The sequence below is a fragment of the Boleophthalmus pectinirostris genome, unplaced genomic scaffold, assembly GCF_026225935.1.
Source record: "Boleophthalmus pectinirostris isolate CB_2022bp ecotype Guang Dong unplaced genomic scaffold, ASM2622593v1 HiC_scaffold_17, whole genome shotgun sequence".
Taxonomy (NCBI): Eukaryota; Metazoa; Chordata; class Actinopteri; order Gobiiformes; family Gobiidae; genus Boleophthalmus; species Boleophthalmus pectinirostris.
The window spans coordinates 14,647,450-14,667,502 of NW_026571115.1; the positions used below are offsets into that span (position 1 = coordinate 14,647,450).

The 20,053-nt window shown below is 38.9% G+C and overlaps 1 protein-coding gene across 1 annotated transcript; it reads left to right on the forward strand.

The window, feature by feature from the left end:
* Positions 1–9,816: 9,816 nt before the first annotated feature.
* Positions 9,817–17,696, forward strand: lfng (LFNG O-fucosylpeptide 3-beta-N-acetylglucosaminyltransferase). Its single transcript, XM_020933025.2, has 8 exons — positions 9,817–10,309; positions 13,846–13,894; positions 14,359–14,461; positions 14,878–15,031; positions 15,372–15,457; positions 15,558–15,723; positions 15,809–15,894; positions 16,293–17,696. The coding sequence occupies exons 1-8, from the start codon at positions 9,929–9,931 to the stop codon at positions 16,357–16,359; spliced, it is 1,092 nt and encodes a 363-aa protein (XP_020788684.2). The 5' UTR covers positions 9,817–9,928; the 3' UTR covers positions 16,360–17,696.
* Positions 17,697–20,053: the final 2,357 nt, after the last annotated feature.

Consider the following 20,053-nt stretch of genomic DNA (forward strand, 5'->3'; position numbering starts at 1 on the left):
CTGCTAAAACAATTTAAGATAATCTAAAAACTCAACAAAAAAAAAAAAAAATAAAATAAAAAATAATATATATATATATATATATATATATATTATATATTTAAACAACACATTTTCAGGAGCCTGTGATCAATGCAAGCGTCCATGGTCCATGGTGTTTGATCTACAAATAGTGTTAAAATAAACTTCAGATTAAAGTCTAATTTGAGCAAAGTCTAATATCAGCTGCAAAGTATCAATAGTAGCAGTGTAAATGTTAAATCAATAATACAGTAACCTCCTGATCAAATCTACTAAACTGTATTTTCAGTAATAATATAGGCTACTGTACTTTATGATGACAACATTTTTGACAATTTTTTCAAAAAACAAACAAAAAAAATGTAGTATTTTTGCCAGTCTCTATCTCTTTTCTCATGCTTTGCTATAGTTGTGATGTTCTAATCTTATTTGTGTTATTTTTACCTTCATAAGAACATTTGAACTATAGGAATTACACATCTGAATAACACAGCCACATTACATTGCAGTAGTTTAACCTCTCTACATGTTCACATGTTACGAATGAGTCCATCCCTCTTCCTCCTCCCTCCTCCTCCTCACTGCTCAGACTGCCCTGTCCCGTGAGAGACTTAAACTTCCTCATCATTACACAACTACCCCCAAAATACACCCCTGCACATATACACAGAAAACAATGCTATTTTTCCATAGGTATTCATCCATAATTCATAAAAGCCAGACTGGAGGATCCTTGCCCTGCTTTGTGGACCACTTGATGTTACCAGGGCGACGGGGAGATGCCACAAAGAAAGCGAAAGTGTTGAAAAGCATTAGACTGACAGAGTGGAAGTAGGGCAAGAGCAGAGGCTGAGGAGCAGGTCAAAACTGTTATGCAAATTACTTTATGAATGGAGAGAAAGGAGGAGAATTATAATAGAGAGAGGACGCGTGTTAAATATAGGACAAAATGCGCTTCCTGTTTTCATTGGACTTGCAGATTGAGAAACCGAAGTTTGAGCTTATTTTTGTAACAAGAACGTGGCTATGAAATTTAGCAGCGTCTCTTGGAGTGAATGCATTTGTAAACAGAGGATCTTAACATATAGATTAATACAACAGCTCCAAGGCTCTGAATGACCCCATTTTAAGTAACATGTTTCACAGATGATGTTGCAATGTCTGGCTCTTGTCCCAGATTTTCTAGACATGTAGTTCTCCTAAAATGACCAGAAAGAACAAGCTGTCCCTATATGAGATGTTATTGTTTTGTCTACAATGTTTCACAGTATGGTATTACACCTTTTAATTACATGGACCAAACCAGACCAAGTTACAGGTCAGATCTGTGGAGCAGCAACCCCGCTCACAGTCAGAATGCCTGTTTTTCTAGATATTTTTGAGCTATAAAGCCACCTGTAATTGAATAAATGTAAAGTCGAGCTGTTTAATGTCACTTTGGACTGTGGAAAATTCCAGGCTCTGCAATGACATATCCATAGAAACAAACAGGTGACAGATCCCCAACAAAAAAGTTACAAAGTACGCCTTTAAATAAAATTATAACTCTCAAAGTCATTAGTTACATGTAGCTGATTATCTGCAAGCAAGCTTTCAAACTTTTAATATCATTATTATTATTATTTCCGGAAAGTCTACAGGAAAAATGAATCACTTCTGAGCTGAATTCCCATCCAAAGGCAAAACGCACAACCTGCGTGTTGAGAGGGAATACCGTATCTTTGACTGTACTACTGAAGCCCATTTACGACTACAGTTACACAATAGCCCTTCCTCTACTAATACAAACCCTATTGTTTAACACATTGTCCGGCTCTTATAAACACCATTATATGCTATATTGAGATGTAAAGATAAGTGCGTGAATACAATGGCCTCTGTGCTGGCTTTGACACATATCTCCATTGTGTAGGCCCGTTCCCATTGGATTTCTCATTTACAATCCAAAACAAAAAGGACCTGTTAGATGAATGAATGAGAAAAGATCATTTAGTCGACATTAGGCTGTTGCAACATCACTTTTCAGTCCTCACTCACGGCTTTACATTACAGTAGGCCTATATATGCTGGGAATAAGCCTGCGTTGTCAACAGGTTTTTAGGGTCCCTGGAGTTTATTGAGTTCTGAGTGGAAATTTAACCTGAACAGCCTCTAGTGACTATCCCATTTCCACAAACAATATGCACATAGTGAAAGAACTAGATCGTTCAGTCATTCAACACATAGACAATGAGTGTTCTTGTGTTTTAAAGGGGAAAAGTAAACAAAAAAAGACATTTTGGTTTAACAATAGACCATATGGCACAAGAAGGCATGTCCAGGCTTGCCAGTGAGTGAGTTGGCGAGGGATGCTGGACTGTCAACTCACAACACTGCTAAATGAATTAAAAGTCCTGTATTACACAAAAAAGAATGTTGTTAACTCCTCAAAAAATATCTAGAGTTGTGTTTTGTTTCATTCACACATGTTTAAGTCATACCTTATGATCAGCCTGTCTACATCACCAAAGCTCAAAATACTCTGTTCCACCTTGTGATGTCATGTAAACTCCATACACTTTCACTAGAATCATTTGGATAATTTCAACCCTGGAATTGCCAATCTCTATGAAACAAAATGTAAAAGGTATCTGTTAATTTGAAAACTACCATGTTATGACATCACAAGTTGGAACATAGCATTTTGAGCTTTGTAGATGTAGACAGACTAATAATAAAAGATTACACAAACAAAACACAACTCCAGGTATGTTTTTGAGTGGGTAACAGCGTTCTAACTTGTCTCAAAGCTCTCAAGAGTCAATCTTGCGTAATATAGGACCTTTAAAATATAGTGGTTACCTGACTGATCCTGTTGTTATGGAAACTGGGGGTCTGTATTTAAACCTTAAAGCATTCCTGGTCTGGTCCCTGGAGAGCTCCTCAAAGGGGAGAAACCAGAGAGGAGTTCTGAGTCCAGTCCCTGGGCTCGTGGTCCAGGGTCGACCTGAATCCCAGCGGTGATAGTGTGTCCAGACAAACAAACACAAGGCCTCTGCAGGTACCAAATCCCACTGCTCTGGAAAGAAGCAGTTAAAATATTATGGGTCAAAAACAAATTCCGATTCAAAAATGTAGCCTTTCAGATGTATAGTGTTTTCAATGTAAGCAAAAATACACTTTACATATTTTCTTTGAGGAATATTTGCTGGATTATGTCACATTAACCCTAACCCCTGACAAATTTATAAGAGAATTCTTCATAGTTTTCCTGTTTGTCCTTAGTTGGAGCCCAGTTTAGTTCTAACATATACTTGGCTGTACCATTACTGTATTGTTTGTTTCCTTTTGCTATTTTTATGAATATGATGCTGTAACATAGAGGAATAAAGGGTAGGCCTAGTAAACATAAGCTTCAGTCTACACCTTCCTACATGATAAATATTAATGTTTCTAGAGTAATACAGAATATACCTGTGATTGAAATAAACCAGTAAATCAAATAATGTAGACATGGTTTGGTTTTATTTTAGTCCTGGTTTAGACCCGGTTAAGTTTTAGCAAGTTTGTGTTTTGTCTCATTCACACATGTTTAACACAGAAATCTTTCATATTTAGGCTGAGTTCTTCTCTCAAACAGAAAACACTCCACCTTGTGATGTGGAACAGAGAGAGGAACTTGGGAGATGTAGATAGATACTAATAATAAATGGTTACTCAAACTTGTGAATGAAACAAAACACAACTCCGACTTAAAGTTCACAAGGGTCAGTTTTGTGTAATATAGGACCTTAATTCACTGACTTTTTATGAACTACAATCATCTCTACAACTTTTAGAGAAGTATTTTTGTCATAATATACCTACACTTTTATCATACATGGTTTGGTTCAAGTGTTTGCCCTGTGATCACAAGGTTGGCGGTTCGAATCTCGCTCCTGGCATCGTGTAAATGAATGAGAGCTTCCTTGACGTAAAGAGCTCTAGTATACGGTATAATGGTACTTGTTATGAAATGGAACTGACTGTGTAACAATAGCTTCAATAGGAAAAAAATAATTTAATACGCATTTTTGTCTGGGGCAACTGTGTGATGGAAACCTCTGGGGGAATTTAAACAGCCTGAAATGGAAAATAAATCTAAACAATATGAGACAGAAACATGTGGTTTTGTACTAATGCTTTCCACATTTTGTATTTTCCAACAATTCCGATGTTGAAGAGTATCAGGTTATGGGTTAAACATCTCATAACTGTTTGTCTATGAGTGAAATGACAACCTTAAATATCTCGTCAACTTTTAGAGACAGTTTTGGGATACAAGGAGAAAGCATTGTTTACCTATTGTGCACGCATGATCAACAACTAGAAATCGCACCCCTTTAATTTGACCATGAGTGTGGCAGCTATCACAGGGAGACATGTTGATATGATCAGCGAAATCTGTGTGCTGTTTATGGCTGGTTTTGTGGGCGCTTTGGTTGAAGGAAGTGGTCTCGTCTGAAAAAAGGACAACTAAATCTCACTGGAATCATCTGGTAACAAGAGACGAGCGGTGGAAAAATACAAAAATGCTGTTTAAACTTTGAAGGTGAGGACAGATATTATCTTGTAGTAAGATAGTTGTACTTTTAGTTTACACTGTACATTAAATTGTGTACTTATAACAATCCTTCTATATGTAATAGTAATATTTAGCTGTGACCAATCTACTACTGCTACAACTACTACTACTACTAGTACTAGTATTGCTATAACTACTGCTGCTTCTGCTATAACTACTAATGAGCCAAACAATGGAAAAATACAAAAATGCTGTGTTGATGCATTTTAACTTTGAAGGTGAGGACAGATGTTATCGTGTAATGAGATAGTTGTACTTTTAGCTTACATTGTACATTAAATTTTATACTTATAAAAATCCTTCTATCTGTAATAGTCATATATAGCATAATATATATAGGATATAGCATGATATATATATATATATATATATATATATATATATATATATATATATATATATATATATATATATATATATATATATATATATATATATATATATTACTCAAGTACTTTCTGTTTATTTTGTTCAAATTGAGTGAACGTGATCTACTATTGCTATTCCTACTTCTACTACCACTACTACTACCACTATTACTACTACTACTGCTGCTACTACTGCTGCTGCTACCATTACTACTAATGAGACAAGGAAAAGTACAAAAAATGCTGTGCTGATGCATTTTAACTTTCAAGGTGAGAAGGACAGATATTATCTTGAAGTAAGTGCATATATGCATATTGCTTCTACCACTACTACTGCTACTACTACTACTACTCCTATTAACTACTGATATTACTACTGCTGCTGCTGCATAGAAAAATAGCTTCACTCTTGTGTGATTAAAATAATGGTTTCACCACTTATTTGTGACACACCGGCCACCAACAAACCACAGGCCAAGTTACAAAGTTGTTGGTTAACCCAAGTTAACCAAAAGTTTGGTTAACTATAGGCCTACTCCTAGTGCTACTACTACTAATACTCCAACTACTCCTACTTCTCCTCCTCCTACTGCTACTTCTACTACTGCTACTGCCTACTGCTGCTACTACTACTACTTCTACTACAACCACAACTACTAATACCACTACTATTACTACGACTGCTATGACTACTGCTGTTACTGCTGGTACTGCAAAGCTTCATTCTTTTCTGATTTAAAATACTGCTTTCACCACTTAGTTGTGACAGACCAGGCACCAAAGGCCTACTACTACTACTACTACTACTACTACTACTACTACTACTACTACTACTACTACTATACTATTACTTCCAACTACTGATGTTCCTACTGCTGCTACTGCATGGGAAAACAGCACCATTCTTTCATGATTAAAAATACTGCTTTCACCACTTATTTGTGACAGACCAGCCACCAATGAATCGAAGGCCAAGTTACAAAGTTACGGTTCCAGCTATTGTTTTGGAAAAAGAGTTTCCGTGATGGGCCGAATGCCCTGGGATCTGCACAGAAAGAGCTGTTTGAGAGAAAAAGAATGACGCAGCAGAGACACCCCCCCCTCTCCGCCCTCCTCCCTCCGCCTGGTTTCTTACACTGGCTTTAGACGCTTTACAAGGTGAACAAAAGCGCTCGTCAGTTAGGACAAAACGCTGAGCTAACTTATGTGTGCCATGTCCCGGGATCACTTTCAATAAAGCACCTGCGTTTCAACAGAACTGGATTTGTAGAAACTGTTAAAACTGAAAGGTGAACTATAATGAGCCAAACAGTAAGAATGCAGTATTTTCAAGGTATTTTTAAAAACAGTAAACACCCTATTTAAAATGAACAAAAGACAGACAGATCAAATCCTTTATTGTGGAACATTCCAGGCAAAGAAATAAACTCCATGTAGACAACCAGATAACTGACCCCCTACCAGAAAAGTTACATAGTGCACATTTAAAATATCTCTGAACTAAAGAGCAAAACTAGACTCTAAACTTATGATAAATCTGAGTACTCGGTATTTAAATATGCACTATGTAATTTCTCAGGTTGAAGGTCAGCTGCTTGCTTGTCTCCATGGAGATGTTATTTCATTCCCTGGAATGTTCCACAGTTGGGCATTAAACATCTCCATTGTATTTGTTCAATTAGAGGTGTTTTATAGTTCAAACATTCTTACCACGTGCAGACTTGCTTCTCCATAGATCTGACCATTAACCTGTCTCCACTGTAATATAGTAATATCTCCATGGAGACAAGCAGGTGTTGGACCATCCACCAAAATTTACACAGTGCACCTTTAAGCTGGTACATTTATTTTGGTGAAAGGGTTCAATTAATTGGTAAAATCGTCTTTTCTGTTCTTTTGTGATAAAAAGAAGCTTTTTTTTAGTTAGGCTAATAGGTAATAGTATTAGTAGCGCTAAGACAGCACTAATTGCAGTTGTGGCATTAAAAGACAGTTAGTGCTTGTAGTAATAAACACTTCTTTACAGCAGTTGCAGTTAATATCTGTGAGTAGTAGTTAAAGGCAAGGCACAGCAAGTTTATTTATATAAGCACAATTCGTACACAAAGTAATTCGTATGTGAAAAAGATACTAAATCGTGGCCTCAAATTACTATTTCATTCCCACAATATGTAATTTGTTCCCATGTTTTAGCTATTTCATACACATCACTATAGGTAAACTCTTTGTTCTGAAAGCCCAATAGTCTGACCATACACACACATAGTACGGTGGCTGACAGGGGCCAAACGCACTGCAACGTCCCAATGCATCTAAGTTAGAGAAAACAACTTCAAGTACAGAAACAATGCAAAGAAAAAATGCACCACAAGAAACAGAGACATCGTCAGAGTCATCATCAGATGTGCCAAAATGTAGGGAGCCCGCCTGATGATGTATGTGAAAAAAGATACTAAATTGTGGCGTCAAATTACTATTTCGTTCCCACCTTTTAGTTAATTTGTTTCCATGCCCAATAGTCCAACCATACACACACGCACATACACACAGTGGAGATGCTGAATGCACTGTAACATGCTGAGGATAAATCGTTAGTACATTCGGAGTGTGGGTGGAATTCATTTAGAGCCACACCGGGGCGTGGAGCCACAAACACCAGAAGAAGAAAATCTACGCCGTGTCATTAGTGGATTAAATAATATATGATGCAGCCGCTGAGCTGATCGCCAGGACTACACCAGGACTAGAGCAGAATTAGACCAGGACTACACCAGGACTAGAGCAGGACTAGACCAGAACTACACCAGGACTACACCAGGACTGGACCAGGACTGGACCGGGACTGGACCAGGACTGGACCAGGGCTGAACCTATGCTGTGTCATTAACAGATTATATAATATACACCGCAGCAGCTGAGTTGATTGCCAGGAGGACTACACCAGGACTGAACCAGGACTAAAACAGGGCTAAATCAGGACTGGACCAGGACTAAACCAGGACTAAACCGGGAGCGCAGCCAGCAAGCAGATTGTCTCCGCTGATGGTTTTATGTAATAAATACACTCAGCCTGGTCTCTCATCTTTCCAGGAAAAGACTGGGAAATGGCACTTGTTTCCAGGCCAATTGACATCTTGGATGAATGTCAAGTATTTTGGCCATAGTAAGATTTGTAAATTCGCCTCCCGTTCATCTATGGTGTACAAGACGTACACAGTTATTGCGTTTACATGCACATCAGTATCCCAGTTGCCGGTTATGGTCAGTTTTTTGAGTATCCCACTCCTGCTTTAGTCCTGGTCCAGTCCTGATTCAGTCCTGATTCAGTCCTGGTCCAGTCCTTGTTTAGACCTGGTGTAGTCCTGGTGATCAGCTCTGCGGTTGCCGTGTGTATATGTTTATAATCTGCTAATGACACATCTAGGCTCAGTCCTGGTTCAGTCCTGGTTCAGTCCTGGTTCCGTCCACTCCTGATATAGTCCTCCTGGTGATTGGCTCTGCGGCTGTGGCGTATATTTATAACCGCTAATGACACAGTGTAGGTTCAGTCCTGGTCCAATCCTGGTGTAGTCCTGGTGTAATTCTGGTGTAGTCCTGGCGATTGCCTCAGCGGCTACATCGTGTATTATATAATCCACTAATGACATGGTGTAGATTTTCTAGTTCTGGTGTTTGTGGCTCCGCGCCCTGGTGTGGCTCTTAACGGAAAAGAATTCCACTAACACTCCAAATTTACGAACGATTTATCCTCAGCATGTTACAAAGCATCCAGCTACTGTGTGTGTTTATGGTCGGAATATTGGGCTTTTGGAACAATGGGCTGATACTGTAGTGATGTGTATGAATTTGCTAAAAATGTGAAAACAAATTAACTAAATCGTGGGAACAAATTAACTAAAACATGGGAACGAATTAAGTAAAACATGAGAATGAAATAGTAATTTAAGGCCTTTAATATATTTTTTTGCATACGTCATCAGGCGGGCTCCCTAGATTTCTGACATGCCTTGTAGAAGTTTTTTTTTTCCCCAAAATGGCCGTTATGGAGACTTTTTGGCACAGCCTAGCGCTCCATGGTTCCACCAGCTGCATGTCGGCCTAAAGCGAACCCATGTCTTTGGTCACCGTCCCAAACAACGACAGACGGCGCGGAGTTTCAAGAGCCAAAATTTGAATAACAAGTGTCGAGGAATGGCCAACTGTTTAGAGGGCTGGCATGGTCGCCCCCAAGAACAATGGAGATCTGTTCTGCACATACGCACATTTAAATAGATTTAACTTTCAATAGAAATTATGCTTATTTTAAAAAATGCTGCTTAATAAACAAATGTATACACACTCTGGTGGATGAAGAATAGGAGGCCAGTGTGTGAGATGACTTTCCTGAATTTTAAACATGTAACACCAAGGCCTATACCAGCCTTCAAAGAGAGGAAGAATAAGTTTATGTATGAAAGGGCTTGTATTGTTACCTCAAAGTAATACATATGGATGAGTAATACTTATGGATGATGAAATAAAGCAAAAAAAAAGAGCAAAAAAGTACTATAAATTAAGTTTATTATATGCTCTGTCCATATACGGCTATATTGGATAATAGTGGGGAATTGTAATGAGAAAGAACACAAATTTTGTCTTAAAAAAATGGTTTTAGATGGTGAGGGAGGGTGTTCACTATTTTACTGCTGCTCAACTCTAACACATGGCTCTGGTCCAGCCCCCTGTGTACGTCACTGGCTTCACGCTGGGTGTGGAGGCGGGGCCACAGTGGAAGCTTATAAATAACTCTCACGCGCAAAGCTTTTCATTTCCAATTCAGAAATGCTCGCCTAAAGACCTGTGCGTTTTGGATTTAGCGAAATAAATACCCTATGGACATTGGGGCGCTGCAGAGGTTCCTTTTTCACAATTCTAGGCTTTTTGATTAGATTTAACCATGTTTAAGAATAACGGGAAGAAGACTGCTATTTCTATTGCCAGCACCGCTTGTCTGTGTCTTGTATTAGTCGTCCTTGTAGTTCAGCATCACCGCTTTGAATTAACCGGTGCAAACGCGCAAGAACAGACTCTCGGGAGCGAAGCGGGGGACGCCGTGGATAATAATAAGAAAGGATTCTCCGCGTACATCACCAAACTCTCCCGGGGCAGGAGGGAAGCGCAGAAACCCTCGCGCGCCTCTGACTCCAAACGTGACCCCGCGCCAGCAGAGGACATCACCGCGGATGATGTCTTCATCGCTGTGAAGACCACCAAGAAGTTTCACCAGTCCAGACTCAACCTGCTGCTGGACACGTGGATCTCCAGAAATATGCAACAGGTATGACACTTTTTAATGATGAGGCTATTATCAATATTGGACAGCACTGGATACATTTGTACTCAGTAATGGATTGAATGGGCTTGTTAGGTGATGGTGTAGTGCAGGATTGTTCCCCGTGTCCCCCGTGACACCGGGAGCCTCAGAGCTCTGTCACCTCCGCTCAGTCACTCCTCATTCACCCCATGAGTGATGTCCCTGAGAACCTCAGCCCATTCACTGCTTCTTGTTCTCTCTTATATCACCCCCTTCTTTTGGGTACCCCCCTTTGTGAGAGTCCAGGGTGCAGTTGATACTCCAGCTTTTTGGGTCATCCCCACTTTTCCATAATTTCACCAACAAAACATTTTTCTCAAGAAGAAGCTTTACTGTATTTCCCCTCAACCCTCTCCTTGGACTTAGGAGTTTTTTGTCTAGGTCGGTCTGTGATATATCTGAAAACGGGTCTTCGTGAGGGGTATAGATTGGAACAACGGTGGCACATCTATACAAACTGAGAAGTTTCATGCTGGGCGTGAGAACCAAAGTTCTTTGAGAGATACACAAAAGATGATAAAAAGGCCAGTGAAATGATCTGGACATGGTTTTCTGAGTTAATTCATGTCAAACTCCAGCAAGATTCACTTAGCGGTCAGTATCAATTACCTAAAGTCTTCAACATCTGCTAATATGAGAGGAAAGCTTGCACTAATTGTTTGTAATGATGATAGTGAACTCATGTGATGAAGTTAACAGCAGGCGTCATGGGCAGGGCAGCTGGCGGGTGGCGCTATAGAGACAGGGGACATAAAGGCACCACAATACTGGAGGGAGTAGAGAGGAGAGGGTGCCAGGTGGTCACAACAAAAGAACAGCTCTAATACCAAACATATGATCAGCCCAGTTCCCACCGCAGACATATGTGCACCTCTCTTATCCAGGTTACATTCTCACGCTCAGATGATGGAAAATAATACTTGATTTTGAATTATTTGGAAAAAAAAAATTATATAAAGAGTTCATTGATTTAATGAGTTCAGTTGCAAGTGCCAATCGGACCAAATCCAATAACAAAGTCCAGTTGCAATACTGTACTGTGTATGTACAGGTTTTTTGAGGAAATTTTTGTATTTAAAAATGAAATCAGAATATAAAACAATCAGTGTGTTCATTGGTAACACATTTATTCAGAAATAAAGTGTAAAATATTATACACGATCCAATCAAAAAATTAAAGGGAGTTTCATCTGTACTATTAGCCTACATATTACTATTGCCTCTGTTTCTTACTATAAACTATTCTGTACACATGCAGCACATTTAAATCTATTTTCTTTCTTAATTCTGACAATTTATAGTTGCTTTCAGGTTCCCTTTACATCACAATACTGCCTTAGGCCTGGTTAATCTGTAGGATCTTTGCATTTGAATTAGACCCTTATCTCCATTCAGATACTGTGTGCTGCCCTCTGGCTAAAACAAAAGTGTGGCTCAACATCTTTCTACTCCAAGTGAACTCTCATCACCCTTTTTTTTTTTCTTTTACAATCTGGCGCCACGCTCGGTAAAACTGGGCACGTATCTGCGCCCACCAAAGCCGAAATTCGCTCTGCTTTAAAGTTCAGACAGCTGGCATCTGAATCTCTCGTAGTGTGCCATGCATTCCTTTCTCAAGAGCTCGATAATTACCCAGGCGCTATGCAACAATGAGCGCTTTTAGGATGTTGAAAAAACACAAGCGGGTGCAGTGGACTGATTAGAAAAGCTTTACAATAGAGTTGGGTAAGAAGATAAACTCTGAAATTATTTGTAGTAAAACTCGTATTGTTTTGGCTATATAAGTGCTGACATAGGTGTAGTACAAAGCGTAATAGGAAGCAGCCAGGGTGGAGGTAGACTGAAGCGAGTGCCCTTCCTTCCTATAAGAGTGGAGACAGCCAGCCAGGCACCATGTCCAGTGTACTGCCAAAACTAAGTCCAAACGCCAATACTCTCCCTTGTCTCTTATCACCACTCTGCACACTTATTTTCTAGTGTGAATTCCAGATAAGACAAATAAACTTCGCCAGGATGCCCTCCCGCTCTCTCAGGCTTTAACCCCAGCAGCTGTATGCAAATGAGCGCAAACAGATTGGGCTGCAGGCTCTCCCCAGCATGAAAATTCACAGCGTTGTTTTCTATTGAAGAGGCCCAGAGAGGGAGAGGAAGGGCAGGCGGGCAGGGGGGGTGGGTGACTGACCACACACTGCTCCTGATTTACTAATAAGCACCAAAGATCCCCCCCTTGTCCCACCGCCACAGCTCCGCACAGGCAGCTGCTCTCTGATTAGCTCGAATATTCAACAGGCTTAGAGCAAATAGGGCTCGCCTTGGACGCTTTAAGCAGGCAAACCACCAGCACTCTCCTCTAGATAAACAAAAGATTAGAAACACATGATCACCACAAAAATAAAATATTACAAGTTTTTGAGATTTTTAAGTGATTATTTATGATTAATTTGGATTCCAAAATATAAAAAGCAGGTGAGTTTGTAGTTTAAAACCACATTGCGAAACATTTTCATAGGTAACATATTAAAAAAGGCGGCATAACACACAAGCTAAAATGAACAAGTTGCTATAAATACATTGAATTGTATTTTAATTTAGTATGACTATTATTGTAAAAAAAAATTAATCTAGTTTACTTTTTATTTGCTAAACAACAGTAATATTGCGTAGTCTGGTACGGCCAAACTTGACAGGAAACTCTTGTCTGCACGCATAATACAAATACAATGGAGCAAATACTGTAGCTTTTTGGATCACTGACTACTATTATAAGCCCTTTTGTTATTGGGGGTCTAGGCAGCACGAGCTTGCATGTAGAGACACGTGGCTGTGATGGTTAGCGTGCTGTTTGGCAGGTGCTGCTTTTACCTGAGGTTCAGAGTAAACACTGGCGGTTACAAAGTCAAAGCACCATTTGCACCTGTCCATTGTAACTGGTCTAATCTGCGCTATCTCCATACACTCCTATTATATGGCCTTGTTGTAAAAGACCTTTATGACTAACTGCAACATTTTACAAGTGGGCGCCTGCAGTTTCATTGTTGATTTTAAGACCGATTTTGTAGTTTTATCTTTTAACTACTGTGTTTATCGGTGAACACGCTTAATTGGCTTTGGCTGTGTTGGACTTTGCATCAGTTAAGACATCCAGGAAAGATGGTGGGGGCGTAACTCGGGGCATTGGGGTAAAAGGAAGGGGTAGGGGTGAGGACTGTCTGCCTACCGCTTTGTCCCGTGTCTGGGATGCTTCGGAGCGGCTGTATAGTTGCCATGGCAAGGGAAATGCAAAAGGACAAAGGGTCTTTATTAGCGCATGGGGCTGTTTAACTCAATGGTACAATAGTCTTGATGATTGATGCCATAATCTCACCAGGCTGAAAATGACAGATTTGCCCCAGGACACAGTGAGAGGCCATGTCATGTTACTGCCCCATCACATGATCTGGTCCAGTTACGTGTTTCATAATCATATCCACTTATATGATGTATGATTTGCTTGTTTGCAGACATACATTTTCACGGATGGAGAAGATGAAGAACTGAAGAAGAAAATTGGTAAGTTTTACAATGGAAATTTTATACATTTGGCTTGGGGTTCGTCACCTGCTTGTTTCTATAAATATCTCTATATATCTTTGTCTGGAATCTTCCACAGTATGACTTTAAACAGCTCTCCCTTACATTTATTCAATTACAATGGTTTTATAGCTTTATAGCGTTGTGAATGTGAGCGGAGTTGCCTCTCTGCAGATCTGACCTGTAATTTAATCTGCTTTAGTCTCCATGAAAATAGAAAGATAAAATTGTTTAATGCCAATACAAAAACACAAAGCAATAACATCTCCATGTGAAAAGCATTTGAAGAACCCTACACCAGAAAAGTTACAAAATGCACCTTTAAAACAGAGCTGCATTTTCTCTACTTTGAGGGTTTTGTATTAGTGAAATGTGAGATTTTTATGCATTCATGTTCTCATATAAAAGTGCATTTGATAATAAAATTGTTCTTGTTTTTACAGGGAGCCATGCGGTCAACACCAACTGCTCTGCCGCTCACAGTCGACAAGCTCTGTCCTGCAAAATGGCTGTGGAGTATGACAAGTTTATAGAGTCTGGCAAAAAGTGAGTATAATAATATAATTTATTACAAAAGTTGATATCACTTTATAGCAATGACACTGTAACTAACCTTGAAGGTGCAGGTGGTTTTATTACACAAAAATACCTAGAAGAAACAAGCATTTTAACAGTGAGCGGGGTTGTCTCTCCAGATTTCAAACTTGTAACTTGATCTGGTATGGTCTCCATGAAGATAAAAAGCTTTAATACCATACTGTGAAACATTCCAGACAAATCAATAACATCTCTCCATGGAGAAAAGCATTTGACGGACCCTCCACCAGAAAAGTTATGGTCATGGGTATTAGTTAGTAAGCCTGACTGCTTTATTTAGACAAATTTAGGTGTAGTTATTGTAAAGTACATAAAGTATAAGTGTACAGAAAGTCTTGAGTGTCTAACAGAGCTGTGTGTTACAGGTGGTTTTGTCACGTGGATGACGATAACTACGTGAATGTGAGGACTCTGGTCAAACATCTGTCCCAGTACACTCACACCCAGGACATGTACATCGGCAAACCCAGTCTGGACCGGCCCATCGAGGCCACGGAGAGACTGGGAGACAACAAAATGGTATGTAGCTATAATTTAGTGCAAATGTATTATGACTATACAGATTGTAGGGATATTAAAAGTAACAAAAATCAGATACTCTTCAGCACAAAATAGTATTGAAACCAGATACCCATTTGAGCTAGTAATCAATACAAAAAAATCATATAAACAAGAACTACCAGAACTACTATAAGACCACATGATAACATAAAGAAGGCACTATTATTTATGGTTGAAAATCACATTCTGTTGTCTATTACTGGTGGTATCTAAATTGGTAGCGTTGGTGTTGATGTTAATATTGTAACACTAGTATATTGTCATTTGCATGCTAAATATTGTGTTTTTATCTGGATAGAAACCAGTGAATTTCTGGTTCGCCACTGGAGGAGCAGGCTTTTGTGTGAGCCGTGGACTGGCGCTGAAAATGAGCCCATGGGCCAGGTAAGTCGCACAAAGTTATGCCAAAACAAAAAAAAAAAAGGTGATTTAAACCTTGGATTAAGATTTCTCATCTCATTTCTGTATGTATTTTTTGTTTCAGTGGAGGCCATTTTATGAACACAGCCGAGAAAATCCGTCTCCCTGACGACTGTACCATCGGTTACATCATCGAGTCTGTGCTGGGCGTCCCTCTGACTCGCAGTAACCTGTTTCACTCTCACCTGGAGAATCTGCAACAAGTGTCCAGACCAGACATCTACAAACAGGTACTTACTCATTCTACCATGACTCCAGCTGTTTGGTTATTATGAAGGTGACTTTGTATTTTAATATTTTTGTGTTTTTCCTCAGATCACTCTCAGTTATGGGATGTTTGAAAATAAGAGCAACATCATCAATTTGAAAGGGGTTTTCTCGGTGGAGGAGGACCCATCGAGGTAAGGGTCTATTATTTAGTTTCGCTTCGACTGCTAGGACTGCACAATATGGATTTATTGCAAACAAATCGGAATAGCAAATTTTCAAATCGGAAAAACTGCAATTATTTAGAAAACAGAACGCAAAGAACAAAATATCCTGTTGTTTACACATCTACAAACATGTTCATAAATGTCGTTAATCAGTGTTTATTACAGTATTCTCTCAAATGTTAATAATCCTGGACTTGTTTGTAATGTAGACTTTAAATAGAATCTACAACTTTAAACATATATTTTAATTTTAAATCAAATCTGAAAACATATAATTAGATGTTTCCCAAATCGTGCAGCCAGAATTGTTGCTGTATTTCCTGTAAAACGTGATCATAACATCATTCTTCTTCTTCTTCTTCTAGGTTCAAGACGGTGCACTGTCTGCTGTACCCGGATACCCCGTGGTGCCCCCCTCAGGTTGCTTTTTAGGGCGACCGCTCCTTTCTCATCCTCGTCCCCGTCCTGCCTCGGTATCTGAAAGGCTCGTGGGGACCAGTGTTTCGTGTTAGACCGTGAAGCTGCTGTATTTTGTTACAGTGGTGATTGGTCTTGTTATTTTACTGGGCTGCTGTGCGGTCCGCTCCGGGACTCTAACTTCCTGTGTGACCCCATGACCTCGCCCATAATGTCTGGGACGAGCTAAATGGCGGTCAGCAGGAAGAAGCTTTCATTGTTAAGCTTTGCAGGCAATCAGTTGAGCTTTGTCGTGTAAATGTTGCTTGTAAATGTATCTGCAATTCTCATAGAATGTATCTCACATATTCGAGCTTTTGCCAGCTTTCGCATTTTGTTTTGTTTTAACCGTCTGTACAGGCCTGTGTGGGCTTCTGCGTCTTAGCTTGTTTATTTAGCTGCTCTCAACAGATGACTCCGGAAAAGCTTCTGTGTATGAAGATGTTTTTATTTTAAGTTAACAGTGTTATTCCTCCATAATTGAGCTGGCTATTGGCAAATTTCCAAATGCAACCTTTATTGACCAAATCTGAGGCGTCAGGACAAAGCACTTTGAATATTAGGTGACTTCATCTAATCCATGTCCATTCAATGACAAGCCTCAGATAAATACTATACGACTAAATTAACCCCTCGAAATCTCTCAAATATCTGTTAAATATATAATGTATAATTGTATAATTTAAAAAGTCCTTGCATTGTTACAATCAGGGAAATTTATTATGGCAAAAGAGATTTTGAATTGGGGTTACAATCAGCTTTTGACTTGCTTTGAAAAGTTTTATTTGAAAGTTGCACAGCTGAGTTTAAAATGACCTGTTTGCTCCTGCACAGGCTCTCACCACAGAAGAGACTAAAATAGAAGACAAAACCAGTTTGGTTTGTAATTAGATGATATTTGTAAGCAGATCTGCAGTGGCTCTTAGTTTGCACACAGATAAAGGTTAATGAGAGCAGATCACAGGCTGAGCCTGTCAGGAGCAACATGGCGGCGTTCACATGGAGGAAGGCCCTCTGTGTCTCTCTCACCCATATTGGGTTACTCTGTACATCTGGGTTACAGTATTGTGTACTGCGCTTGTTTCAGTGCGTAGTGACTGTGTAGAATGTACCTCCCCTGCCTTTGTCATGGTTTACATTTGCTTTTAATGACGTTGTACTGCTTTGAACTGTTCTAATTGATGTGTCTATTCTCCAGTATCTGGAGGGTTCAAACAGTTCATCCCAATACTGCCTCTCAGGGACAAGAGCAGACTGTGGTATTGATTACCAAGGCCCCACGCTGGGACCTGAAACTGTTAATAAAAAGGCATAACCACTAAACTTTGTTCTTTGGCCATGTTTTCTGTTTAATATTACAGCTGAAAATATTTTAGAGAGTGCTTCTGAGTTTGGATCAAAGCCCTATAAAACAGTTTCACATGGTATTCTTTGGCATATCTGTTAGCTGATGATCATGATTGATATAAATATTTTGCACACAAAAGACTCCATTTAAAATCCCTCCTCCTGACTGTGACTAATAGGTTTTAAACATATTAAGACAGTCAGTCTTTTCAACTCAATATAATTGCTCCAACTGATTAATTACATTTTAGTTAGATTACACTATAAACCATCATTCAAAACAAAAAATAACAATTTAGTGTAAAACAACACAGATGAAACTCACAAATTATGAAAAAGCACTATTTTGTAATTTTCAGATGAAAGCTCAAAAGATTGTTGGAGGACTAAACTGAACTCACAAGTTTAAAATATACACTTGAACCTGCCATGCTGAAGTTAATGACACTGGCACACAGCATCTGTCTGTGTTTATACAACAGCAAGGCTTGAAGTATGGGAACACACAAAATGGCACTCACAAACATGTAGGAAAAGATAAACAGAGGAAAACCACCTAAACACTGCAATCATCCTAACAACAACTCAGAGGAACCTAAAACCAGATGCAACCCTTTGTATAGAGATTATTACACGAGTAAAAGTTAATTAGTCAGTATTGTTCAAATACATCACTCAGAAAGTAGAGGTGTAAACAATTATTTAAAAATCAATATATTGTGAAAGTAAATTTGGTGATTGTATTGATACTGTGGGCTGTGGTATCAATATATCACTATGAGTATTTTACAAACTTATTTTGAGACAGCTCTACAATTTTATTGCATGATTAGAGAAAGCAAACATGTTTATTAATTGATGCATGATATTTTCAATAAGTTAAAGGTGCATTAACTTTTCTGGTGGAGGGTCCGACAAATGCTTTTCTCCATGGAGTTGCTATTGCTTTGTCTGGAATGCTTCACAGTATGGTATTAAACCTTTCTATCTTCTTGGAGACCAAACCAGACCAAGTTCCAGGTCAGATCTGTGAAGTGCTAACTACACTCACAGTCAGAATGTCTGTTTTTCTAGGCATTTCAATCCTATAAAACCAGCTGTAATTGAATAAATGTAAGGTAGAACTTCAAGGTCATACTGTAGAACATTCCAGGCAGAGCAATGACATATCCATAGAATCAAACAGGTGATGGACCGCCAACCAAAAAGTTACACAGTGCATCTCTAAACTAAATCATGGTAAAAAAAAAAAGAAGTCCAATTGTTTTTCAAGTTGTTTATGCAATACTTTTGATATATTCTGTAAAAATGATTAAACTGATGTTTTTCATATTAACTTTGTGTAGGTTTAACAAAGAAATACTGTTAGTAAAATGTATTTGTTCATAGTGAAAAATAGTGATATTTAGCAGGATTATATATTATTATCACATATGTTTCAAAATTGCATTATAGTATGGTGAGCCTTGTATTGTGTGTCATATACAATAATGAGGTACTCTGGGATTCCCAACCCTATCAGGAAGTAGTTTTTGTAACCTGTATTTAAGATAAGTACGTAGTGGTAGTTTTGAGAGCCAGGTGTTGAAGATATTAGAGGAGGTAAGACTGACAATGTAGAGATTTGTAGAGAGATGTTAAGCCCCCTTCCTTTGAATAGAAAGATCAAACCTCTCTTGTTTGCACATTCACAGCCTGCCACTTTAATAATACAGGAGTGTTACACATAAGCCACAAGTCCTCTGTTCCCATGGGGCCGTGCCAGCAGTGGGAGAGTACTTTGATTCAGGAAGAACAGAATGCACAAAAAGCAACAAGGGCAACAAAAAAAGCTAACAAACCCCGAGACAAGTTTAAAGGTCCCATATTACACAAAATTGATTCTTGTGTGCTGTAAACCTTATCAAAAACATACCTGGAGTTGTGTTTTGTTTCATTCACACAATTTTGAACAACCTTTTATTATTAAGTATATCTACAACTCTGAAGTTTTCAAGTTAACCACTACCTTTTACCTTTTGTTCAGTAGAGATCGGCAATTCCAGGGCTGAAATCATCAAAATGATCCTAGTGAAGGTGTATGAAGTTTAAAAACACAGTGGAGCACTTCCTATATTAACATGACATCAGAAGGTGGAAGAGAGTGTTTTCAGTCTGAGAAAAGAACTCAGCCTAAATATGCAGGGTTTGTGTGTTAAACATGTGTGAATGAAACAAAACACAACTCCTGCTATGTTTTTGATGAGGACAACACATTATAATCATTAAGACATTGCGTGAACTGATGCTGACTAAAAACAGAAGGGCCCTATCTCGAAATGGT

Excerpts from the sequence above, each read along its gene's own strand:
- lfng (XM_020933025.2), top strand. The coding sequence starts at position 9,929 with ATGTTTAAGAATAACGGGAAGAAGACTGCTATTTCTATTGCCAGCACC. Across the intron at positions 13,895-14,358 it reads AGAACTGAAGAAGAAAATTG|GGAGCCATGCGGTCAACACC; the intron begins GTAAGTTTTACA and ends TTGTTTTTACAG. Across the intron at positions 15,458-15,557 it reads AAAATGAGCCCATGGGCCAG|TGGAGGCCATTTTATGAACA; the intron begins GTAAGTCGCACA and ends TTTTTGTTTCAG.